This window comes from Pectinophora gossypiella, chromosome 18 (genome assembly GCF_024362695.1).
Source record: "Pectinophora gossypiella chromosome 18, ilPecGoss1.1, whole genome shotgun sequence".
In the NCBI taxonomy this organism is placed as follows: Eukaryota; Metazoa; Arthropoda; class Insecta; order Lepidoptera; family Gelechiidae; genus Pectinophora; species Pectinophora gossypiella.
In genome coordinates, this window is record NC_065421.1 from 1,337,407 (window position 1) to 1,364,497 (window position 27,091).

General features: G+C 37.9%; 1 protein-coding gene across 4 annotated transcripts in view; it reads right to left on the reverse strand.

The window, feature by feature from the left end:
* Nucleotides 1–10,157: 10,157 nt before the first annotated feature.
* LOC126375286 (homeobox protein homothorax) overlaps nt 10,158–27,091 on the reverse strand; it is a 368,740-nt gene continuing 351,806 nt past the window's right edge. For 2 of the 4 annotated variants that reach the window (XM_050022221.1, XM_050022220.1), the window contains exons 12-14: nt 21,856–21,914; nt 11,685–11,856; nt 10,158–11,279 (exon numbers count right to left, since the gene is read on the reverse strand). In XM_050022221.1, the coding sequence (XP_049878178.1) occupies nt 11,702–11,856; nt 21,856–21,914 (214 nt within the window). In that variant the 3' untranslated portion in view covers nt 10,158–11,279; nt 11,685–11,701. Of the gene's footprint in view, nt 11,280–11,684; nt 11,872–21,855; nt 21,915–27,091 lie in introns of all 4 variants that reach the window. The other 2 variants (XM_050022219.1, XM_050022218.1) reach the window with 1 other exon arrangement.

The following is a 27,091-nucleotide window of genomic DNA, read 5'->3' on the forward strand; positions in this document are numbered from 1 at the left end:
GTGAGAATCTGATTCTGCAATCAAATTGCTTATGCAATTTTGCAGGACATTGCATTTATACCAATGTTATTAAAGGCCTTATTCTTCTTTGCGAGTCGATGGCAATCGATACTAAATTTTTGCTGACCAATAATTGGCCACGCTTACGGCATTGTCAGTGGCTTCGTAAAGGTCTTTAATAGTGCAGGTGTTAGGGCACTTAGGACAGCACAAAAGGTGAGCCATAGTTTGTGGTGATACTCCACACTCGCAATCATCGCAACCATCAACCAGGTATCCCCACCTTCAGAGATTAAGGCCTTAATAATAATAAATAAATAAATAATAATAATATCGTTTAGGAAGTCATCATGTAAAAGTATTATAATTGGGTACTTGGCTGGGTCAAAGATAAATTATAAAATGCTAATCTACAAATAGAAGCCAGTTTTAAGATGATCATAAATCGATCTCATTTTATTTTTCGATTTATTTTCGAATTTTATTCACGTTAAGTAACAATGAGTACGACGTCTGACCGCTTTTATTAATGACGTCACAGGACAGTATTTCCATACAAACTCCAAAGAATATTTTTGTTTTGACATTTCGTAAAAAGTATCTCATTTGAGTTTTATAGTAAAGTAATCTTTCTAATCAGCCTGTATAAGCGGTAGAAGTACAGGGCAGTGGCCGCATCGGTTGCGTGTTCTAATGAACCTACACCCTGTAGCTATTACATACCTACTATTTGTCATTGTGTGCTTCTTAACTTATGAACTCCTGGTACGACGCCGCGGCAGTTTAGTTTTGATTGGATTAAATTCTTTTTTTAATGGTCTGGTGGGGTATGGAATGGACGAAATGGAAGATATTGTTTTGGCAAAGAGCTGAAGAGACAAAAATAACGAGAAAGTACCGAGTAGTGCATACGGTCACGAGCAGCATACACTTTGGTACCATGTCACATTAACTTTTTTGACAAATTGAACTGTAAGTCTCACTAAATGTCAAATATGTTAGCGCGACAGAGTCCTAAAGTAGGTACATTATATTGCTCATGACTGTACTTACTTAGTCACACCATAACGAAAACTTTGAGGGATAATTCACGCGATGATTCTACGTGGAATCAAGTGGAATTTTCTGTCGTAAAAGTTTGTCACTGAAAATAATTTTAAAAACACTGCAATTTTCATGTCATTTAATTTTGATATCAACTCAGAATCATGGTCTGAATCACCCCCTCAGTGTTCGTTACGATGTCACTAACACCCTGTACATATTACCTATTAAGACATTGTATAGTGTTCACCAACCCGCAGTGGAGCAGCGTGGTGGAGTATGCTCCATACCCCCTCCGGTTGATTGAGGGGAGGCCTGTGCCCAGCAGTGGGACGTATATAGGCAGTTTATTATAGTGTTCATGAAAATAAATGATCTATCTGTATATCACTACATAGTATAAAAAAGTCGCTTTTTCTGTCCCTATATCCCTATGTACGCTTAAATCTTTAAAACTACGCAACGGATTTTGATGCGGTTTTTTAATAGATAGAGTGATTCAAGAGGAAGGTTTATAATATGTATAATAACATCCATTAAATAGTGGAGAAATACTGTTATTTTTGAGGTTTTTAATGTGATGTCATATCGTGTATTACATTTTTCCTCAGCATTGCACCCGAGCGAAGCCGCTAGTTCTTAATAAAAATAATTATCTAAACTGCTCCATTGTATTTCTATCCTACTGCCTGAACATCCGTTTCAAAATTTTCCGCGCGCTTTGATTACACAACTTATACCTTCTAGCACTTAAGATTAACTTATAATTTACATAATCTTCACCTGAGCAGAATTATAATTTAATACAATAAATACTAACTTTCCCTCCGTGCTTCATAGCGCACGCAATTTCGCTGGCTAATTTAAGGCGGGGCTAGACATGTTTATTGGTTAATTAAAGTTTTACGCGGAAACAAACACCAGTACGGTCTGCATATTAGAGAGATTCTCTCTAATACTCAGTTAACGACCTCCGTGGTGCAGTGGTTGAGCGTTGGGCTCACGATCCGGACGTCGCGGGTTCGAATCCCGGTGGGGACATAACACAAAAATCACTTTGTGATCCCTAGTTTGGTTAGGACATTTCAGGCTGATCACCTGATTGTCCAAAAAGTAAGATGATCCGTGCTTCGGAAGGCACGTTCAGGCGTTGGTCCCGGTTACTACTTACTGATGTAAGTAGTCGTTATATGAGCCATGTCAGGGGGCATTGGCGGCTCAATAATTACTCTGACACCAGGGTTGATGAGTTTGGTAATTCACCTCACAACCCACACGATAGAAGAAGAAGACTAACACAGTTGGCTTGACGATTAGACCTCTTGCTTCTCAAACGGGGAACGTCGGTTCACACCCCGGTACCGGATTTACACCAATGAGTTATTAATTTAAAACTGGAAAGTAAACATGTCAGTACACAAAATACAATCGTTTCACATGTATGCGCCCGGATAGGCACCATTACCCACTTTTGTGTGGAGTCGGGTAAGGTTCCCAGCTTTGTATGCTAACGGTACGTTGTCGAAAACACCTGAATCGCGCCGGCCGGCGAAACAATAAGCCAAGTTCACAATTTATCCGCGATCCCGTCCACACTCACACCATCACGTTTCTGGTGCCCTGGTAACTCCTGATAATTAACCAAGTAATGGACAACTACGCCCTTAATGAGTTTCCACGATTTATCCACGTCCCAGAATCTCGGTTGGATTACCAATTATAATGAATTTTCAATTAAGTAAGTTGTTTGGGATTGTCCTTAAATACACCTGTAAACTTCCCACGACTACATTCAGGTAGTCAGAGGTATGCATCCTCGCAAGATGAACTAAGTACCCACACCTCACCGAGCTTTCTGTTAGACCAACATGATAGGTGGTGAGCCGTATCGCCGTCTATAATGGTCGAGCCAACTGTGTTAGTGAAAACTGCATTTAAGATAGGTAAATTAATAACTCATTGGTGCAAGTCCGTTATTGTTTGAGAAGCTAAAATAGCAGCATATAACAGGCCTCCCTTCGATCAACCGGAGGGGGTATGGAGCATACTCCACCACGCTACTGGTGGAACCAACGGCTGAATGTGCCTTCCGAAACGGAATCATATTAGGTACTTTTTCGGGCAATCAGGAAATCAGAAATCATTTCAGAAATCATAATCATTTATTCAACGTAATTATCATGGATAAACTTGTTGAAGGTCAATATAACATTTTTGAATTTACGTCATTTCGCAAGGTGTTATGGCTGAGGAGAAGAAATGACAAGAAACTGCAACAGCAACACATCTTTTAAATCAATACCAGACAGGTGATTCAAGAATGCAATGTGCTAACTAATGATTAGTTAATTGTTTTCGACAACGTCCCTATCAGGAACCGAACCCATCGTGTGCTCTAAAGTTTCCATGTTTGAATGTAAATACAAAATTGGCCAGCTGTAACTGCTCAGCTCTGAAGGATGACAAGCGTGATTTAATATAATTATGTAATCAGGTGCCTATGCAGCGTTCTTTGTACCAAGACTTCAGAAGTGAAACGTACTTGCTACCATTCATGCTTTTCCATGGAAAGAGGCCAAAGCGCAACCAGAGGCGCATAAATTGACGTGGCTCCAGTTTCATCTGGAGCTCGCGTTTCTTTTGTCGCCGACGGCGGGGGAGGGGGTGAGCGCACGGGGGGGGGGGGACGTCGCAGGGGGAGGGGGGCTAAGGTTGACAAATGGGCCGCTCCGAGCATCCGCGAGCGATACAATCGGTGCGTTGCTTACTGTGCTCCGTTGTAGGAAAAAAGTAGGGTTGGCACCGAGAGAGGATATTGATAATTATTGTTTCTTTTTGAAGAAGTAGACATGTATAATATACGTTTTTGTAAACTACTTTGTTTTCATAGTATAAGTAAATATTATTATTGTATTCATTCAAGTTGTATTTGTGGGAGACAGGTTTCCGTGCCTCACTTAGCAGGGTCCACAGAATACCAGCGTCGTGGCTCGCGCCGCGGCTTATGCTGAGTGAGGCCACCACCACCATACACTCAATTATTTGTATTTCTCGTGTATGTTGTTTTTATTATGTGTTTTGTTTGATTGTAAGTTGTGTGTTACTCCGTGTTTTAAATTATATATTTGTTATTTGTTTTGTATTTGTTACTGTGGTGTCTATTTATAATCAACGTTTCTTTCTTTCTTTCTTTCAAATTGATATTTTTGGTTTGTAGTAATAATTAATTGGGAGAATAAATGCCTTGTTTCGTCGTCACTCCATCTTGGCAGAAACTATTTTATTGGCGTTGGTTAGTAGCGACATCTGTTAGGTTTTTTGGTAACTAAGTTACATTTACAAATAGGTATCTTGACATTGTTTTAAAAAGGAACGAAAGGAAGTAATTGGTTCCTAAATTACGCGCTAGATGGCGCTTGTCCCTGACACTTTTTAATATTAATTTTGTACATTGCTCCTTAGTTGTGTTTATAGTACTTATGTAAGAAGTCATATAAATTCACCATTTTTCATTTGCTCATTTCAAATATGTACATACCGTATTACTAGCTATTACTTGCTGGTTTGCTTGGACTTAGTCAGACATGTTTCGGATAGGTTTTATACCCTAAAGTAATATAAAAAAAATGTAAGTTTTGGAACTAAAACCGGCACAGCGACGTAGAGAAGGTTGTAATGATTTAAGAAACGGAATTATTCTAGAATCCTACCTTCTGTCCAAGGTCAGCCGCCATCCCAGCCACGTGCTCCAGTAGTAGAGACAGTTTCTGGAGTTTAACGATTATCTCACACAACTCACAACACTTTGGTATATATTTCTACTAGTCACTTATCATCACTCGCATTAATTTATTTACGTATTTTCATAGAAAATATTTTTTCGAGCAGACCGTCTTGCCTTCAGAAAACCGGCGAAGGTACTAAATGACACCACCAGAGGCGCCACAATCGCCACTGCTGCAAGCCAATCCTTGGTTGTGATTGGTTGGAAAGTGCGAGGGTGTCGACAAACGATCTGTTATTGGTCGTTTCAACGATAAGGTAGAAAATTTAAATCGTTACATATAGAAAGCATATTTTAAGATAAAACGTGTGAAAATAATGTCATAAAAAACTAAAATAAGAAAAAACTTTTTTAGCTATCGCGGCGAATACATTGTATTCCTACACTTGAAAAGTGTATGCAAAATTTCATGGTGAACGATGTTAAGGTGTTATTTTAGATTGGTTAAGGTGTGAAAGGGTAACAAAAGGGAAATTGTTTTGCGAAAATTTTAAGTGATGTCTTGTTTTTCTGTGTGGCGTCCTTTTATAACAAACCATTTCTATTCACTTTAGTGTTTATAATATTAGGCCACTTACATTATTTGTTTACTTTTTTAACCGACTTCAAAAAAGAAGGAGGTTATTTAAATATGTAATCCTAAGAATGACAAATCCCGTTGCAGGCAACCCTAGCGCACGCGTCACTGGACTCGTCCCGTTGTGCCATTACTCAATGTCGGCCGCCATTTTAGGCGCCCCGCCCGCTACGCGCTACGACCTACGCCGCGTAGCCCGTAACGCAGCCGTAGCGTAGCAACCGCCTGCTGCTCATGTTGCCCCAGTACATTTGATAATTACAATTGGAATTATCCGAGTGTCTTGAGCGCTGTTTTCCTGGTACAAGATAGATCGATCGCTTAGAGCTTAAGGCGCCTTCTGATGTCCTAGTAGCAAGATTTCTAAAAACTCTGAACTCCGAGTAGTTTTAATTCATATCGCACTCTGTTTTCCTAGTACATGTTCACTGTGGCCTTTTAAGAACACTGCGGTTTAACTAAGTATACTTACAACTCTTTGCAGTTATGCGCTCCTGGTGCCTGTACATACGCAGCACATATCTGTTGCCCTAGTACTTAGTACCAAGTACCGAAATGAGTGGACTCGTTGCGATCATGCGATCCTGGTAACTTTACATACATACTTCTGTTACAGCAGCTTCTGCTATCCTAGTAAATTTTATCGAAAGTTTCGCTTTTCTGTGGTCCTGGTACGCTAGTATTATGATCTGTATATGAGATGCCCTGGTATTTGATGTCAGTTACAAACTGTAGTAGAGTATTTTGTTCAGTGGTCGCCATGGGCGAAATTGGTCGGAGATCATCATCATCATCATGTGATGGATGTGTGAAAAGTTTACCTATTCGTTAGCTTTATTTATCAGTTACCTATTCGTTAGTTAGCTTTAGGCTTGGAAGAATACTTTCTTTTTTCAATAATGATGTGATTATTATACAATAAAACCAATTGTTTATAAAAATAAAACACTTTTTTCTTAAAATGTATTATACCAGTATTCCTTTTTTGAACTATTTAAAAATGGTTGGGCTTAAAAATGATTATAAAGTCTTCGATTTCCATTACATTTCAATAACGACTCAGGAAGCTATCCTCATACTTATGCCAAATACTTATTTGGCATAACATTAGATGATATTCATAGTGTTCACTCAAACTAAGTAGGAAGCGTTAAGGCACCCTTTCGCAAATAAATTCACAAAGTTTTCCAACTATCTGTGGAAAACACCTTTGAGTTCTGTCATCGAGGGTCGGAGGTTTATTTTGAACCAGGATACTGAATGGGATGGGAATTTTAGTTGCATCGACAAAAGAAAAACTTTCGTAAATGATTACATACATACATAAACTCACGCCTATTTCTCACCGGGGTAAGCAGAGACTATGGAATTCCATTTGCAAATCAATAAAATAACAGATAATATTTTGAATTTGTCAGAAAATAAATGTAAAGCTCATGTGAAGCTTACTTTATGTAAAAATGTTTATTATAAGATTAATGATTACATTATTAAAATGTCTGGTATTAAATGTGTTCCTCTAGTTATTAAATAACTTGTAATGTATACCCTTATTGATTTAAAAGATGTGTTGCTGTTGAAGTTTCTTGTCATTTCTTCTCCTCAGCGACACACCTTGCGAAATGACGTAAATTCAAAAATGTTACATTGACCTTCAACAAAGTTTGTCCATGATAATTACGTAGAATAACTGATTCTGATTTATTTGATGCTGACACACTTCTTTAGGGGTGGGTAGAGCCATGAGTAATCAGAGAAAACTTGCAGTTACAGTTCTAAAACCAGCACAGCAGCAGCAGTTCTGAACTTGCAGTTCAGTTGTGTCTTGAAGTTCTAAGGTGGATATGATGAACATTGGTTGTCAAACAGCAATATTGTTTTTTAAATGTATTCATTTTAGGCCAAGGACCCAGTGAATAGGCTAGTTTCCAACTAGTCAAATCAATTACTTTTTAATAAACGTCAAAACACGAAATTACTATGGAATTTGTATGAAAAAGCACACTTCACGTCATAGAAACACGTGATAAAATTTCTGAATAATTATTACGTTTTTCTTGATTACAATTTATAAAAAAGTTAAGTAAGTACTTAAATAAAAAAAGGAAATGTTTTTCGTTAGTTTTAGATCTGTCTTAATTTAGTAATTATAAATTCATAATTTAATCTTGAACCTGTACACGGCCCAATTCCTTTTTAGGCCCCTTATTATACAGAGTTCATCTTCCAAGACAGGTTGTAAGTTGTATTCTGAAGTTTGGGAACCAATGATGGTGATGAAAAATGGGCGCTTTGTAAGGTATAGTGTGTATTTGAACTTGATCTTGGTACTATTAGCTGAATACAGAAGGCGCACGGTAGTGCAACTTCCAAGTCGTATCGACCTTAATATTTATTTTGTATTTTTGCATTGTAAGTAAATGTGTCGTGTTTTGAATGGTGACTGTGTGAGATGAAATAAAACAAACATATTTTTTTTAGGTTTTAATATTTTTTACACAATTCGTAGCATTCACAATGCCGACACATTTCACGTCTTCCCGTCCCGTCAGCGCGCGGATCTATATTTAATATATAAACCAGTTCACTATTTATATTTATAATCATATGTACCTCGCCAAATTATACAATACAAATATATAATTAACTTTCTTCACGAAACGAGTAATTGTTAATCCCGCTGAGGGACGTCCCTTCATAGTCGCTATATTTACAGTAACTTGATGACTCACAAAATCATGTACATATACATAATATATAATAAAAGAGAAAAATCAAAATAAAATTCTTCAATTAATACATTAATACCTAACAACTACTGTTTAAGATTTTCCTCTTAATAAAAATATATTACACGCGATGTAAATAACAATAATATGTAATAATGATAATCAACAAACGCAGCTGTGAAAGTAATGTTACTTAATACTGAGACTTCCCTGGAAATGAACGGTATAATACAAAGTAAAGTGACATATATATAATCTGACGACAATATTTACAAAAGTTAACAAACTTTTCTAAAATCAGACACTAGATAGAAATGGCGCGGTTGGCTTGCTACGTACGGCTATACACGTCAACTTTTTAAGTCCAAATCCCGGATCCAGACGTCTGATTTGACTATCCATCGCGTTCGTATCGTGCCATACATTTATTTCAACATATCCACGATTTTCAACAGTCTAATCAGCTTCTCGGATTCAGGTACCTCATGAAAAATCCAGTCGTGTATACCCGCTTTAAGGCTTCAAAAAATCTTCTTTCGTATACATTCGTATTATCATAAGGCCTGCTCTAATGTAATGATATTATTAATTGTAATTTCGTATACTAATGATCCACATTTCATTCTATAAAACTTCAAAATATAATATTTTTTTGTGAATTTTGTGTATTAGAATCTTGTAAAAGATTTATAGGTAATCAGTCGATAAATAGTCGGTGACTTTAGGGGCCCTGCGCACTTAAGCGGTTTGGTACATTCGGGTCACAAGAGTGTTTACTCTTCCTGTTAAAAACGAATATGGTTTTCACAGATTTTTGAGGGTTCGGTTCAACTTTGTATTTTGTAACTCTTTCATTAACTCAATGCTTTATTAAACGCTCTTTTTTGAAATTTCTTTTACAATCTTATTTTTTTTGCCATTTTAAAATCACGAGACCTAAAATATCGACTGACTGGCAACATCTATTCTAGAAATTGGCCTTTAACAACCCACCCGCGCCAGTTTGGTAATTACTCTATAATAAAGCTTGTTTCTGGATAACCTATCTTCGCTTATCGTAGGACCAAATACGTAGGACCAAATATGACGTTTTCCACTCGTATACATGGCTAAGGCTGTAATGCGGTGCATTACTTTAAACGTATTTCTCATAGAGATTTAATAAATAGGGATTTTTATTATATAATTATCAGTAGATTTTTTATCAACTGATTCGAGAATGGGCAAGGTTTAAATTCTTATTTTAAAATAAGAAGGACTTTTGTTCTCTTTTTGGAAAGTAATTTAAATTTCGTTTGATCACTCAATAGTCGTTAATTGTATATACTTATGATCGAAATTAAGTAGATGATGAAAATACAATATAAATATATGTTTTCAGTTGATAAAAACGCTTACTGTTATGTAGAATTCAAAACGTTTTTTCCATTTTACAACTTAATTACCTTTTATTGATTTCAAATTTCGATCCAATGAATCTCCGTATCGGTAACAATTCTGGCAGACACTAATTTAATTTCTAGTTTAACAGTTGTAAAACTAACTCTATCTCTTTCTTGTACTAATCGTTAGAGAAGGATGGCAGTGTATTTATAACTGTCAAATTATAATTAAGTTTGTGTCTGGCAGAATTCCCATTGAGTGGATTAAGTTGATAAATGGAAAGTAACTGCGTATTTTTCGTGATATTTTTTTAATGTAAATAAAAAAAGAATGCTTTGCTGATCTCCACGAAATACAACGGAATTCGTAATCTAGGAGAAGCTCACAATTTTTCAGTCATGAAAATCACATGTTTATTTTTAAATTGTTGTTGTATTTGAAGGATTTTTTTGTTTTTCTTTTAGAAAGTGAACTGTCCGTATACATGTATGTATGTTATTTTTTGAAACATTTTCAATGTGAATTATTATTTAGTAACCTTCAAATACTTCTGTGAAAGTCCTGGCCTCCTGGTAACGTAGGCATAACGTCAGGTATCCAAGTCAAAATAGACCTAAAAATCTCTTCTTTTAACATTGTAAAATATCATTTTTTGTCATCGTATACATCGGTTACAAATTGTGCTACATTATTGAACACCAAGGCAAGGTGAAACAATGATATCCGCAATACCATTCATTACAATAAATATATATTCGAAGATATGTTTCTCGCCTGTAACGCAAAAACTACAAGGTCACAATTAAAATTATAATTCAAGAAATTGACGTTCATCTAGAAGTACAATTTGAGCTTGATAATAATTAGTGAATAAATTACTGGTAGGTAACAGATGCAACACGCTCGTAACGAATTTTACAAAGAAAATTTCGATGGTTTCGAAAAATAAAGACTAACACACACTAACGCGGTTCGGCTTACGGTTACGGCTCGGCCTTAGTAAATAGATGGCCGGGATTTGAACTAAATGTTTCCTTTTTACATCACCACCAAATGCCGCGTCCGTGTGCGCCAATTCTTGAATAACAAAAGTTGTTCAAAAATCATACTTAAAATAAACTATTCCATACACAACTCCTTTACAAAAAGTCCCGTTTTCTATTACCGTCCTGTCCACTGCGACACCCAAGTACTTCCAGTGATAGTTACAACTTACAACTATTCAATTATTTATTTATATTTACGTAATAACAATACACAATTAGCTATAAATATTTATACGATAACTATCAAACCGTTTTTTATTGTTACATTCATCAACTTTGCTCCTATTGTTCCGAATGATAAAACCGTTTTATTTATAATTAGGTGATTGCACCAGTTATATTACAGCGTCCACAGTGTCACTTCGCGTAAATTTACATTTACATTAATTTAAACATTAAAGTTGACTTTAAATCTTAATTTAGGAGATCGTATACTGTTTCAAATATTACAAAATGTCGCGTTATGTACATGTAGCATCGTTCTCCTGTTTGTTCGTGTCACGTGACCGCGAGGGACGCGCGGGGTCGCGCTTGGTCGTGCTTGTGTCGCGAGTGGTCGCACTTGCGTCGCGGCAGGTCGCACGTGGTCGCGCCGGTGTCGCCCGGGGTCGCGGCGGGTCCGTGTCGCTGCAGTGTGTCGGAGCCATAGTCTCGAGCGCTGTCCGCCGGCCTCGGTTGGTGGAGCGAGGACCGGACGATGTCACTGTTATTCATATCTGGAAATAATTTAAAATATTGTTAGAAGGATCCTTCTTTTCCAACACAGTAGTGTTAAAGCCTTTTTACTACAATAATACTAAGACACATTTAGATTAAATCGTCTTAAGGGGCCTCTACGTGTTGGCTTCAGAACCACACACGCCTTCCAAAAGTCCGAGACTCCATAGTCCCGAGATATGGAAACGATATGGAATTTAATAAATAAATAAATATGGAAACGACATACAATAATAATAAAATTACAAATAATTGTAAAGATGCAAGTGAATGTAGCAAGCCATTGATGTATAATATTAATGAATGTAATGACAAATGGTTTCTATAACACAAAACAGATAAACAGTTTAGAAACTTCTAGTAGAGACATTTAAACCACGAGAGACAATAATTTAAATACTTACATTTACAAGAAGTATCATTAGAGATGATGGCCGTAGTACTCGGCGGGGTAGTGGTAGCCCTGGTGGAAGGCGGGGTCAGCTGGCGGCCGGTGCATCATCTGCTGGCCATCCATCATGTAGCCCATGGTGGCTTCGGGACTGTACGCGCCGCTCGGGCCTGCGTGCGGGAACACTGCGGGGTAGAACACTGAGCGGTTAATTAGGCTTGCTGTGGGACTTGGTGCAAGGTTTTAAGGTGAAGATATTGACATGGATATATAACTTGGGATGGACAATCTATCTATCTATATCAGCCTAAATTCATATCCAATTTCGGACGTAGGCCTATTCCATGTTTTTCCACTTGCGTCGATCTTGGGCTATCGACATCAAGCCATATCCTGCGTGCCATACGATGTCGTCCTTCCATCTCATTGGGATGGACAATACTGCAGAACATATATCGTTTTTTTTTAATTTATTATTTAAAAGAACAAACATACATAAACAAAAAAGTGTAACAAAAACCAGAAAGGTTTGTACGTACACCAGGTAATACTTAGAGCGGTTGTAAATTATAGTTTAAATAGTAGGTTACTTTTACGGAAGATGTATTTTTAAGGTTAAGAAAGCCTTAAAACTATGATTTTTATGTACGTTTCCAGAGATAGATTTTTGCGTTGTCTTACATGGAGTGAAAAGTGACCAACCCTTAGTAAATTAACAGTACATACATACATAAACTCACGCCTATGAAACGTGCCGCGTCGCGTCTATGCGCTATGAAATTCTATGGTCTCTGCTTACCCCGGCGGAAAATAGGCGTGAGTTTATGTAAATTAACAGTAATTATTACAAAATAAAGAAATGGTGCTAAAATTTCAACAATCAAGAAATTTATGTAACGTCTTAAACCTAAATAAAGATTCTATCTATCTATCATTACAATCAATAAACTTTCACAGGCGATAGTTAGTTGCTTCCGTGTTTACAAAGAGCCATAAAAACAAGTCTAACTGTAGGCATAGTTTTCGACGCCCCTCTCCACTCCGTCATCCGCAACGTTAGGAATTCGCTCAATTTTACCACAAAACTGTTATGGCTTCCGAATGCCATGCATCTACGGGGATTATCAATCGCGAGTAATGGCGTTCGTCCATTATAGACGCCGATTTCCTCCACCGCTCTTTATGGGGCACGCGCCATTGCCCGACGAGTGAGACAAACAGCAAGCTAATGTCTTCGGTTTTTGTTCGGTTCCATTGCAATCGTGTGGGATTAGATTTGAAATTTTGAGTTCGGTCGGGATGGGTTCGGGCGCGTACGGTCGCGTCAGTGGGACCGTAGCTTAATACCGATTATTTATTTGTTGGAAATATATATTTTTATTTTTAATGGAACAATTTTAACAAAATCTTTTTTGAATAATAAATAAACAACATTATTATCAAATAAAACATTCGACTTTCAAACCTACAATAAGTATGATTTGTCCGAGCTTACAATAGAAGTTTTAAAAATAATTTCCGTCATTTAAACCGATGACGGAGTTTAACAAAGCAGTTTTAGCGTTAGGTGACAAAGTTTGCAACTTGGGCTTTTGCAACGCAGCGCGAAAAATTGTCAAGAGTGCCTAGGTAAAATTCTATTGGGTTCCGTAGAGTATTTTTAAGATTCAAAAGAAGAATGGACGATAATTTATGTTGAAGCTAGGCAAATGAACACACTTAATTAGACTACAAACAACATAAGCTCACGACTATATCCCAATCGGGGTAGTCAGAGGTACATCCATCGCAAGATGAACTAAGTACCCACAACTCACCGAGACTAATTAGACTAATGAAACATTTTTCTAAGAAATAGACAGATAAAACCTATTTGTAGGTATCTGTCAAATACTTAATGTTAGTTTAAGCGGAGCTGTGAACAGGTAATAAATGCGCTTGACGTTTACCGTCTCCCTGGGGAGTTCAGGGAATTATGTGAACAGTGACAACTTTCAAATTCTAAAACTTATTGCAGGCCTAACACACTAACGGCACGAGTAGATGTCAAAGCGTGATCTGTCAAATTTGACAGTGGAGTTAAGGTTCCTCGTTCACGCGTCGACTTGTTCTCTAGTCACGCAAATGATGTTAAAAACTACCAATTTTCTCATTTCCTATGAAAATAGGTGTCTAATTTTTCTTTTTCTTGGCTCTTCTATAAGCTATACAATAATAAGATATTTCCTTTGGATTCCGATGTCTTGAAAAAATCGCGGATTTCCCCCGGTAGGCGCGTGCACCAAGGACCTTATTTTCGCGTCGCGTCGTTTCGCGCTTACGTAGCGTGCTAGGCCTGCTGATGGCATAGTAAAAAGTATTCTTTTTTCTTAGCCAACTGTATCTTCACAGTTCTACCAAAGCTAATCGATGGCTTGCCAACGGAACCCTTAGGAGGACTCCGACGACGATCGAGACACCGCGCCCTTTCAAGCGTGAATCCGACTACCAGGAGCACAGAAACAGGAAGCAATAACGGAGCCCCCGCGAGCGCAGTACCAGGAAACTATGATTTAGTGGCGATCTCAGGACGCGGCCTTGATCGCACCATTGTTGGACACATAATGACAGAGGGAGATAGACGATTAATCATACATAGCTCCAGGACAAAAGCAAGTGAAGACGCAATAAATCCAAGAAAATAATCTCCTGTGCGGAATGTATGTCACGATTTGGTATTGCTATGTAGCCTTATTGAGAATTCCCTTAGCCGTCAACATATTCATTCCACTTCTATTAGTCTATGTTGTCCTGGTTCACCAGCTTGCTTCTCAAACGGGGAGCGCTGGTTGAAACCTCGGTACCAGACTAGCACCAATCTCAAGTGTAGGGGGGTTTATTGTTGCATTGCGCACTTACTTTTATATGCGCAAATTTCAAATTGCTTTCTTAGATGAATTGCTTCGATGTGACCATTTTAACCCCCCTGTTTGCTAACACAGTCGGCTCGGCCATTATGGACGATGATACGGCTCACCACCTATCACGTTGACCTCCGTGGTCTAGTGGTTGAGCGCTAAGCTCACGATCTGGAGGTCCCGGGTTCGATTCCCGGTGGAGACATATCACAAAAATTACTTTGTGGTCCCTAGGACATTAGTACTGGCTGATCACCAGATTGTCCGAAAGTAAGATGGTCCGTGCTTCGGAAAGCACATTAAGCCGTTGGTCCCGGATACTACTTACTGATGTAAGTAAGTAAGTAGTCGACATCTGCCATGTTGGGGGCCTTTGGCGGCTCAATAGTAACCCTGACACCAGGATTGATGAGGTTAATTGGTACTCCACCTGACAACCCACACGATAGATGATGATGACCTATCACGTTGGTCTAATAGAAAGCTCGGCGAGGTGTACATCTTGCGATGAATGTACCTCTAACTACCCAATACATAGTCGTGCGTCTATTCAATGTGTATTCAGTCCAAATACATATTATATTATACATTTTTGATATGAAAGGTAATCTCTACAACGTATGTAATAAGAAAATTCGAACCTCGCTAGCAGAATTCGCCCCATCCGGTTAAATATCCATTGGTGCAATCTCCCAAAGTACCAGGGCGTCAAAATTCTGCCGGAGTTAGCTCAACTTTAAAGCAGTCGACAACATAAAACAGAGAATTCTAAATTCCCCCGCGGAGCGGATGCGGGCTCCGCCAAGTTTGCCGACGACGGAAAATGGAAAAACCGGAGGGTAGGAGAGATGGAAAATTGTTTTGGCAATGGACTAAAGAAAATGGCCACCGCATTTCCTGTGGTCAAGCCAAAAAGCGCTTTTCCAATCACTATGTTATTTGCTGGCGCGTTTATGTATTCCTGTTGCGTGGTAACCCCGGTCCACATTTGGCAAAGCGTCTCTTTATCGAAATTCCGTACGACTCAATCGCTTTTTGTTTTCATCAACGACGGCTCATATTGATGCTGTCAATCTATCAGTCACAGTTGCCAATTATGCAGGAGCACAAAAAATATAGTGTTGAATAAACAATTAATTTATGATAACAATATTTCATTCGGATGTGCAAAAACATCTTTTTATGAAGGCAACTATGTTGCGTTGCTTGTACATTATTAAATTACCTACTTGAACATTACTTTTTCTTCATTTCCTGCATTTATTTATCGATGAAGAGATCTGTCTGTTTTTATCATAACAGACAGATATAACACACGCCCATATTTTTAATACAGAAGACAATTGCAACCACGCTTACTATATTTTTTATGCGGTGAAGGAAAACATCGTGAGGAAACCCACACTCCCAAAAAATTGCGTTTCGGAGGAATGTGACCTAACCTGTATTGGGCTGGTTTTTCCTTTAGGTTGGAAGGTCGCTTCTGTAAGAAATTGGACCCCGTGAACATGGGATAGCGCTAGAGAAGATGATGATGATGATTGACAAAACTAATAAGTCAAGTTTGACTCAGATGGCAGTACTCTTAATTTTTGTACAGGGTGAGAGCTCTCAGCGCTCCCCGTTTGTCCGGCCAAGTAGTTAATACCATTTGCGGCAAATCTACAATAAGTCACATCATAAAAAGAGCGCAAAGGGTAAGTGAGTAAGATGTGGTCTAAGGTTCTAGTAAATGCCCTTTCACTCCAGTTTTGAGGAAAAGTGACTAGGAAGGGAGGAAGCAGTCTATAGTACTTCATTCCTGCCCCTTCTAGAACTTCGCCAGAACTTTGCTCCTCATGTATTATGCTTTTCCGATAGCAGACCGGTTATTGTATTAATACATCGACATTCTGGACGCAAGCCTGTCAGTATTGGGCCATATATACTGCCTCGTGTTTCAGACTAATGAATTTATTATAAGGGCATAAATTGGTTTGTGATGCGCCGCCATTATTGAGCGAGCTTGTAAATTACTATTCGTTCCATAAAAGCTGTAGGTACTACAGTTATACAGGGTGTTGGTGACAACGTAACGAATACTGAGACTATACAGGTTGTGAGAAGCTGCAGTAGTTTTAGTCGGATAAGACGTTCGTTATGTAAAAATTGACGATTCAAAGTGTAACTACGTATATGTTACCTACTGAATAAAGATATTTTTGAATTTGAATTTGAGGGCGATGATTCAACTCATGATTAAGTTAATATTAAGCGGAATTTTTATTTTTAAGTCGTAAAAGTATAGACTTGAAAATAATTTAAAAAATATGTAGGAAATTCCACTTGATATCAACCCAGAATCATGGTCTGATTCATCCTCCAAAGATTCCCCAAAATTAATGTTCTTTTTAAATTATTTTCAATTGTGAATTATACCAAAATACAATTTTGGGGAAACTTTGGGGGATGAATGAGACCATGATTCTGAGTTAATATCAAGTGGAATTTCCTATATATTTTTTTAATTATTTTCAAGTCTATACTTTTACGACTTAAAAGTAAAAATTCCGCTTGATATTAACTCAATCATGAGTTGAATCATCGCCCTCAAATTCAAATTCAAATTCATGACAGATGTTTTTAATTAATTATTTTAAATTCTATACTTTTGCGACGGAAAATTCCACCTGATATTAACTCAGAATAATGAGCTGAATCATTCTTCTCAATATTCAGTACGGTGCCATCAACACCCTGTACCACCTGGATTAAATAGTACTCATCACGGTAATTCGAGCTTTTCAGTAAAAACGACAGGGTTTATTTCAGGTTTTCGATGTGACGCAGAGTCGGGTGGATTATTGAGAAATGTGTATTTCTTTTTTTGATGATGGCAATGGACTTTATGAGTTCGGCCACGAGTACTAATTACGCTATGAAACCAAGTCACATTAACTTCTTTGACAAATTAAACCGTAAGTCTCGTTAAATGTCAAATATGATAGTGCGACAGGGTTCTAAAGTGGGTACTGTACCAGTGTTGCTAAGAAATAACATTATGAATAAACATATTTTAGAATGGCAACACTAATTTGACATTGACATTCGAATGAATTTGGCTAGAAATCTTGCAATAAAACGGGTTTAAACTTCAATGAAGTTTGTATTTCGAGCAATGCCAAAACAAGCATTCGTCGTTTGTGAGTGTTACACTACTTGTCCGGGCAAGTAGTGCATTTGAGACGGATCTCCAATAAACTTTGGTAAACTGTCACTGTATAGCTGTTTTTTTGGACAACTACTCGTAAGTATATTCCAAAAGTGGCTAAGTCGGTTTGCGGTCTCAGCCTACCCGATTAGATTAACGAGCCGTGAACCTGTATTAAGTGATCTATCAACAATTCTGTATGTCACAGCGCACCTGCTGAACACAGGAATCCTTTTATGACATTCATCGTTAATGGCGGCAAATTATTTGGAGGTAGTGCAGTTTCTAACATACTTATCGAAACACATAACACACATTAATCGTGAAAGGTCTTGAATTATTTGGAAGCAGCAGATATTCTAACATAAATAAGTACTTACTTATCGAAATAAATAACATAACATAAAATTCGAAAATAAGTTGAAAATAAAAAGAAATTGATTTTTGTTATTCTTAGACTGGCTTCTATTACTAGATTAGCATTTTATAATTTATCTTTGACCCATTTAAATACAAAAATTGGTGTTCAACATAACACGAGTCCAATGAAATTTTAAATTTGAATTTGGAACATCAACATTAAGAATTAAGAATCTTATTTTATTATAAAACTTTCTCATTCGTTCTGAAAATCCTTACGAAACATAAACTTGTTTGGAGATGCTTAGATTTTTTTGATGACAGGAATATAGAATTGTATTTTGTAAGCCTGTTCGAGTCAGTTACCCGTTCAATATATCAAGAATAACAAGCTGGTAAAGCTTGAAGCCAAGAAAATTAAGAAAACCATTAAAAAGAGACAAAAATGTTCGTACAATTGAATTGAAAAGAGCGTTCGAAAGTGCGTCCGAAGCAGTTTTTTCGCTTTGGCTTTATTTATTCACGAAATTACAGACAGACAAAATAGCGTTTCTAATCCGAAGCAGGCCCGGAACACATCCACACATCTAGATAAAGGCACGAGCACACATCGGCGATAGTCGAGGGGCGGTGATGGATCGCCCGGGACGGGTCAACGAATTCGGACATTATTCTTTTTTACCCTTCTTGCGTTCCCGGTTCGCAAAAGTAAGCCCTTTTTCTACAACCTCCTTTTTTCCAACGAGGAATTTTTGTTAGCTACGTCGGGACGTTTTATGGACTGTGCTACAATTACAAAGTAAAAATAGAATTGGTCGTTCGTAATTCTATTCCATATTGTTGGGGGAGAAAAAATTCGCATCGTCAGGAGTCCCCGTTTTTGTCCCACTTTCTCATTTTATATGTCCGTGGTTACGTTTTTGCTTAACTGCTGTTTGGGAAAGTTATTTGCAGTGGTCTCTGCGTTTACTTATACGGGACTGAGACAATCTAATTGACTTTGAGATAATAACAGGACATTCGGTTCCATTGCATTATGTTGAATTGCCAAATCGATAACAATAATCTATCCTAATTAAAACACATAAAAACGGGTTCTTACCGCGTTTAAAATGGGGATATGACACTCCCGATATTTCGACACTGTTGCAAGTGCCATGATCACGGGATGACTGATGAGATTGGAGTGGAGTAGGCAGTGTCGAAATATCGGGAGTCTCATATCCCCATTTTAAACGCGGTAAGAACCCGTTTTTATGTGTTTTAATTATTATGATAACCGCGTAAACTTAAAACAATGAATAATCTATCCTTTCGGAGGCTTTGTAAATGTAGTATAAGTGTATAAATTCTCCCATAAACTTAGGAACGGTAAAGATGCAAGTAACCGTGGAACTAATATGCAGTTTGCCTTCGTATTTATGTGTATAGTTTTGTAATGTATTCACTACGCGATGGCTGATCGAGTCGATTGAAGAAATGAAGTTTGCCAAAAATGAATTATAAATATTCTTCTTCTTATCGTGTGGATTGTGAGGTGGAATACCAGCCTCATCAACCCTATTGTCAGGGTTATTATTGACCCGCCAAAGGCCCCTGACATGACTCATGTAATGACTACATACATCAATCAGTAAGTAGTAACCGGGATCAACGACTTAACGTGCCTTTTTCGGACAATCAGGGAATCAGCCTGTAACGACCTAACCAAATTACGGATCAAAAAGTGATTTTTGTGATGTCCTCGGAATTCGAACCCGGCGCCTCCGGATCGTGAGCACGACGCTCAACCACTGGACCATGGAGGTCGTTATTAGTATTGAGAGCTTTTATTTTACAGTTTCACGATACATGATTATTCCACTGATTCTATGCTCTGTCAATTCTTGCTTCTGCTCTGTGTGCTTATTCAATAATATGTCAAATAGCAATAATGCTTTTTAAAACATGATTTACTTTGATGTGGCCTTTTTAACCCTGTTCTGCTTCAATCGGCATGTTTATCGTCAATAATCCCATCATGATGTCACAGTAAGTGTTTCATCATCATCAGCCCATTAACGTCCCCACTGCTGGGGCACGGGCCTTCCCTATGGATGGATAAGGAGATCGGGCCCTAAACCACCACGCCGGCCCAGTGCGGATTGATGGTTATTAACGACTGCGAATGCAGCCGGGACCAACGTCTTAACGTGCCTTCCGAAGCACGGAAGAGCTCGAGATGAAACTTTTTTTTGTGGTCACCTATCCTATGACCGGCCTTTGCGAAAGTTGCTTAACTTCAACAAACGCAGACCGAGCGCGTTTACCGTTGCGCCACCGAGCTCCTCAAGTGTTTCAGTACCACACAAATGTCCCAACAAAACTCCTCAAAATTTTATTTCGCCGTTGTCGCTGCATTAAAAATAAGACACATTTTAAAACTACACTCTAGCGCACGTAAACAAGCGCTAAATTTTCTTCCAGCAGTCATTACTTGCAGGTCACAGCTGGCAAAGTACTAGGAGCACATAACTCCAGTGGTCAACGTTAAAAGCTCTCGAAAGATCTCATGGGACGGGCGGCCCGTTACTCAGGTGCACACTGGATGCATACTGTATGAAGGCACAGGCAACACTTTGCGGTCAGCCAAACTCAATTTCGGACTTCAAAGTAGTCGGACGTGTTGAATTTGAAACGGCCATGCGTGACAGAAATGTCTATTGATGGCCAGCTGGACAAAGGGTTGGTTATATCTACTTTTTGGAGGTAATCTCTTGGGATGGATTTGGAATCTTGTAAGACTGTAATAAGAATAATAATGAGTGAGTCAATTGAAAATAGTAGGGCGCGTTTAAACTTTTATTATTTTGTAAATGTAACAGCAGCGTGGTCTAATGGAATCACTTTGTGAGACTGTCCTTTGTTTGGTAAGGACTTTTCAGGCTTGAATCACCTCATTGTCCAGAAAAAGTAAGATGATTCTGTGCTTCGGAGTGCACGTTAAGCCGTTGGTCCCGGCTATTAGCCGTAAAAACACCTCCACCAACCCGCATTGGAGCAGGGTGGTGGAGTATGCTCCATACCCCCTTCTGTTGATTGAGGGGAGGCCTGTGCCCAGCAGTGGAACGTATATAGGCTGTTTATGTATGTATGTATATGAGTGGGCCGGTCATGTTTGCCGAATGCAATATGATAGGTGGGCAAAAGTTGTCACGGAGTGAACACCTCTTCCAGGCTAACTAATACATAAACAGTCTATATACGTCCCACTGGTGGAAACAAACCTCCCCTCAATCAACCGGAGGGGGTATGGAGCATACTCCACCACGCTGCTCCAATGCGGGTTGGTTGTATCTCACATAGTCTGTATAACATTTTTGTTTTAAGAACGTTTTGGGTCCTGTGCCGAGGTTTTTCTTGCAGCTTCTTTTCCCCGGTTTTACAGGTTGTGAAGCTGCAGTAGTTTTAGGCAGATGAGACGTTCATGATGTAAAAAATGACGATTTAATGTACAACAATGTTACCTACTGAATAAAGCTACGAGATATTTTTGATTTGAAATATTGGGCTGGTTTTTCCTTCGCGGTTTAGAAGGTCAAGACAGTAAAAACCTGGATCAGTCAAATTTCAGTTTAGGTAAATCGATCCTGTAGAAACGGGATAATGCTAGGAGAGTTACTTAGACATAAATATATCAATAATTTTTTAATTGTTGACAACGTCATTATCTGACAGATGTATAAGAAAAATGTTACCTGCTCTATTTGACTGGTCTATCATAGGCTGCACTATCCTACGTCTCGCGTTGATAAACCTGAAACAAGAAAAACAAAACAATTAATACATGCTCCATAAACCCTCCGGTTGATTGAGGGGAGTCCTGTGTCCAGCAGTGGGACATTTGGCGGCTCAGTAATAACCCTGACACCAGGGTTGATGAGGTTGGTATTTCACCCCACAACCCACACGATAAGAAGAAGAAGCAGTGGGACGTATACTTATAGGTTGTTTATATAAGTTATGTACACATGCTGACAACCGCAGTGGTCTAGACCACTGGACCACGGCGGTCATCAAAATGTTGTCAAATTTTATGGGACCTCAAAGGACCAAGGCTGTTTGGTTCGGGTCTGATTCCCAGTGGGGACACATTTGTTGATTCCTATTTATGATATTGCGAGCTGATCACCCGATTGTCCGAAAGTACTGTTTACTTTAGGATCCACAGCAATACTGACAGGGCTGATGAAGTCGGCCATTGACCTTATGAGAGAAGAGAAAGAACGATGGATGGTGCAGCTGTAAGCTGTTTTCTGGTTGGTGACTTTTGAATTGCCATCCCAATAAAGAGTTTTCTAGGGGTCTAAAAAGGCTAGGCCACATTAACAAAAAGTAAGTAAATGTCAGAAGAATACAGAAAGCTGATTCCGTGAGTGTTTCCCTTTTTTTAAGCTGGGCTATTTGCAGGTATTATGGACAGCGCAAGTGGTTAGGATTCTTCCTTTCCTTCAACTTATTCGTTTTCATAATTGTTTTTTCTTATTTTTTGCATAGCAATATTGCTTTTTAAGATGAATTGCTTCAATATGGCCCCCCTGTTGAAGTTGCAACCTACACGTGCGTTATAATGATTAGACGAGCGATTAGAAATTAGCAACTTACACTCACATTTACCAGGAGTTCATAACCCACCAGCAGGTTGATTCCGAGCAATTACTTGAGCAATATGTTATACGTCTCGTGAATAAGTAATCTCCCCGCGACTCTGCGCCCCTGGTACCGCGGTGCATTTCCAAATTAACTGTCACTATGAATTTTCCACGAGTTTCCCAGACATCCTGCGATTGTTTTGTGATTCGATTAGTTTTTCGCGTAATTGCAACGTAATTTTGGATGTTTTCACCCGGTAATTGTTGGTATAAAATGATTAGTGTTTGCCAGTTTTTGATTGGGGCGAAATTGGTTGGGGTGCGTGTAAAATTGATGTGTAGCTAATTTTATTGGCGTATGACGCTGTAAAACGATTATTGAAACTAAAAACACAACAATTTTAAAACTTTCTATCTAAAACTATAAGGGAATATCTCACATGAACTAGCTGAGACAACTCCACACAAATCTAAAATAATTTTCAAATTTAGAATCAACACGTATTCGAATTTCAAAAGGAATTCGAACAACCCTCGTGTGCTTAATGACAACGAAACGTGTCGCGTAATGTATTGTTAATATCAAGATTAGTTCATTAACTCTTCCCTCGGCCCCTGGGTCTGTACTGCCCCCGTCCCCGGTCCTTTTTGTCCCCAGGTCCATTTAGTCCCTAGGTCCATATCCCCATGGAGATAAAAACGGAACTTTACGACGCTCCGGAGATCTGTTTAAGTCCGACTGTTTATTAATTGGTGTTCTAATCGCTGTTCTGCGAATAGCTATACTTACCTATTTGTTATTTTTTTAAATATCGAGTTGCATCAAAGAAAAGTTTAATACTGATAATGATTAAAAAGAATTCAATCATGTTTTTTTAAATAATAATAAAAAGGCCTAACCCAGGCCAGGCCTTAGGCCTGGGCCTAAGGTATAACCTTTATAATATAAAGGTTTTTAGTTTATGAGCGCATGGCAGACTAAGAGAAAAGTTCTTATTTAAAAAAAACATGATTGAATTCTTTTTAATCATTATTCGACGAATATTTTGACAGTTAAGGCAGGCATGTGTGTTTTTGTTTATTTATGTTCTGTGCAAAAATATATTATGTACTTATAATATAAAGTAGATAAAGAAAAAAAATCAATACTACGTTAAACATTTTTTTTTATTATTTTATATAAATTAGATTTAATCCAACAAAACCTCTCAAAACCCAGAAATCCAAGTGCAAAATTACATTACATCGTTCAGCATACGACAACAAAACGTATCTACAAACAATAGAATTTGCATTTGTATGATTGTATTATTTTATTCGGGCCGTAATGGCGGGTACCGATAACGGGCTCAAATAAATCATAACACTGATCTGGATTTGTTAATTTTGCCGCCGGCTGGCAGAGGGTTAACTCTGGGCTGGGGTCGGGTTAGAGGAGCGCGTTTTGACGGTAACATTTTCGTTTTCACATAAATATCTAAACTGCAACTTCTAACGGCCTTACAAATAAAAATTCCATCCTTATTTCAAGATTATACTAGGAATAGTTAAACCTGGTATAAACCGATAATAAGATAATTTAAAAAATCCGAGAGGAAACCAACAAATCACCACAAAATCACTTCTGTCAATATCAGTCAGTTTTAGGTTATTGCGAACTTAAACTAGGGTGAGGGTTGGTTTAGCGATAGTATGAGACGTTACACCAAGGTATAAGTTATTCCGAGTTTATTTGTAGATTGTGCTTATTCTTAGCTTATGATCGGTATAAAAAGGTACACCGGGTTTTTTTGTAAGGCAGTAAAGGTATAGGCAGCCTCAAAAGTACTCAGAAGACAACTTGCAGACAGTTTTATGGATGATTGGAAATGATGAAGCGTCATAATGTATAGTGACAAGTATGTTACATGGTGGATAGGTTGATCGGCTATTTATAGTCCGACTCAATCCCTCACGCCTATTTCCCACCGGGGTACGCAGAGACTATGGAATTCCATTTGCTTCGATCCTGACACACTTCTCTTGCTTCCTCCACATTCATCAATCGCTTCATACACGCACGCCGGTTCAGAAAACACCCGTGTTCTAAGATGTCTCCTCGAACCTACTCCGACTTTGTCTTCAGTTAAGGCGATCTTAAGGAAAATCAACTCATGACGTTTCTTACGATGTGTCCGAGTAGATTAAGAAGTGTACTTTTAAAAAAGCAGCAAAATATGAAGTCTACTAACAGGTGACTGATACAAAATCTACATCCAACTACAATAATCCTTAGTCCCCTAACGAAAATTCCATCTCCCCTACCAAATCCCGGTTTCAAATAGTCAAAACCCGTAATGCCGTGTCGTTGCATTGTCCAATGCACTTTAAAAATGCACTATTGCACATGCGCTTGATAATCGACTCTTGTATGCAAATTAGACTAATTTTAATAAGATTTTAGCATTACATTGATACTCTTCTTAGGGGAACCTTATGGTACTGTGACGTAATGGTGTATTGTAAGGGGTTGGTGATGGAAAGAGTTATTGTGAAATGTTTTTTTTAATTAGACATACTTCTCATGTTGTTTTCCGGATATTATTACAGTTTATACGTGATTTTACCGGTAACTGGGTGGCTGACCGCAACATTATGTATGGAAAAATGATGACACCATAAAAATCTTGACAAAATAAAAGAAAGTCGTATTGTCCTGTATCAGGGGCCTTGATTCTCCAGATCTCCTCAAGTTCAAGAAGAATAAAGGCTGTGTATAATTATGTAAGTACATTTTCATAGAAAACGTTGGTTTAATATAGCTCGGTACAACGCGGGTAAGTACTTAATTCATCAATGCGATGCTGTAAATAAATTTGAGTACCCAAATTAGAACTATAGTCATGAGTTTTCATTTATTTATATATATATGAGGACAAAATTATCCTCAAATTATAAAAAAAGTCGCACTAATATCAAGATTTTACACAAAAAATGATTCCAATGTTTATGGCCAAGTTCTCATCAACTTTTCCAACTCTATAATAATGTTTCCTAATCACACTAGTTCCTGGTTTATGTTAATCGCGCGCCTCTCGATCCTGACGCCCTGGTAGCAATATCTATTATGATTATTGTTGGATCCTGGCTTTCCCGCTTTTCCCTAAATAGGAAAAGTTAAAAAGGTAATTTGGCGTTTGCGACACGTCCGCAGGGTAGCGGGGAGAATCGCAAACTGTATGTTTGAGATAACTTTCTCTTGGTCACACGATGTTTTTGGTTAACTAGTTTTATATAGAAAGATTTCTTTGGATATGACATAAGCTCACTACTATGGCCTAATTGGGGTAGATGAACTAAGTACATATAAATACATTATTTTCCAGTATTGTAACAGTTTTGATACTTTTGCCACATAGGCCGTGGTAGGTGGATTGAAAAATGATGATAGAATGATGATGTTTGAAATGGTGATGTAAAATTTTATGGTGTGACTTTTTTGTTGAAATGCAAGAAAATTTTCATCATCATCATCGATAGCAGAAGAATAAGTGTTAGTCAAAAGAAATCTAGGCATATAGGGCTCGTTTGAGTAATATTATTGAATAAAAATATATAATAAAGTTACTGTAATTATATTAGTTACTTTCTAACCAGTCTCTTCTAAAAACGTCGAATCGCCCAGCCTCGCTGCCACCCCAAGTCTTTCACAGTATAAAATTTAATTTGGCCCAAGTTTTTGGATTTTAATTACCTGAAAGCGAATTAAATAACGAGGAGGGAAGGAATTCCTCTAAGTGTAATACCAAGATACTCGACATTCCTAGTAGAATGTCGGAGGAGGGAATTTATAATTTAGTGTAACTTCAGCCATCCCGGAATGTTCCAGGAATTTGTGTTAAAATACGAATTTGACATGTGAGCTACTACATGGTTCTAGAAAGTCTTTAGATATGTATATTGTAGAATATTTATAGATATGTTGTAGTATATTTTTAATGATTTAAGTACATCCTTTTTTATTGACATTGATCTAAACAAGAGACATACCTAATACCTAAGAGTTAAAAAAGAGATGTAGATTGCTGACAGTGGTACGTTCATTTTCTTCTTCCACTGGCATCCTAAAAACAATCAATTTATAGACTCGTTTTCACTAAGGAGTTTTATAAAGAAGCATCCGAGCCGTGTTGTAAAAACATTAAGTTATGTAGATAGTATAAGTTCGTTGCCACAAATAAGGATGTTATGGTTGATCAAATAAAATGCAATATCGATTATACAGTGTCGTTACACGCCGTCGTTTGTGACAAGATGCACCGCAGAAACTTTTATACAGAGCTTGGTTTTCTATTTGTTATAC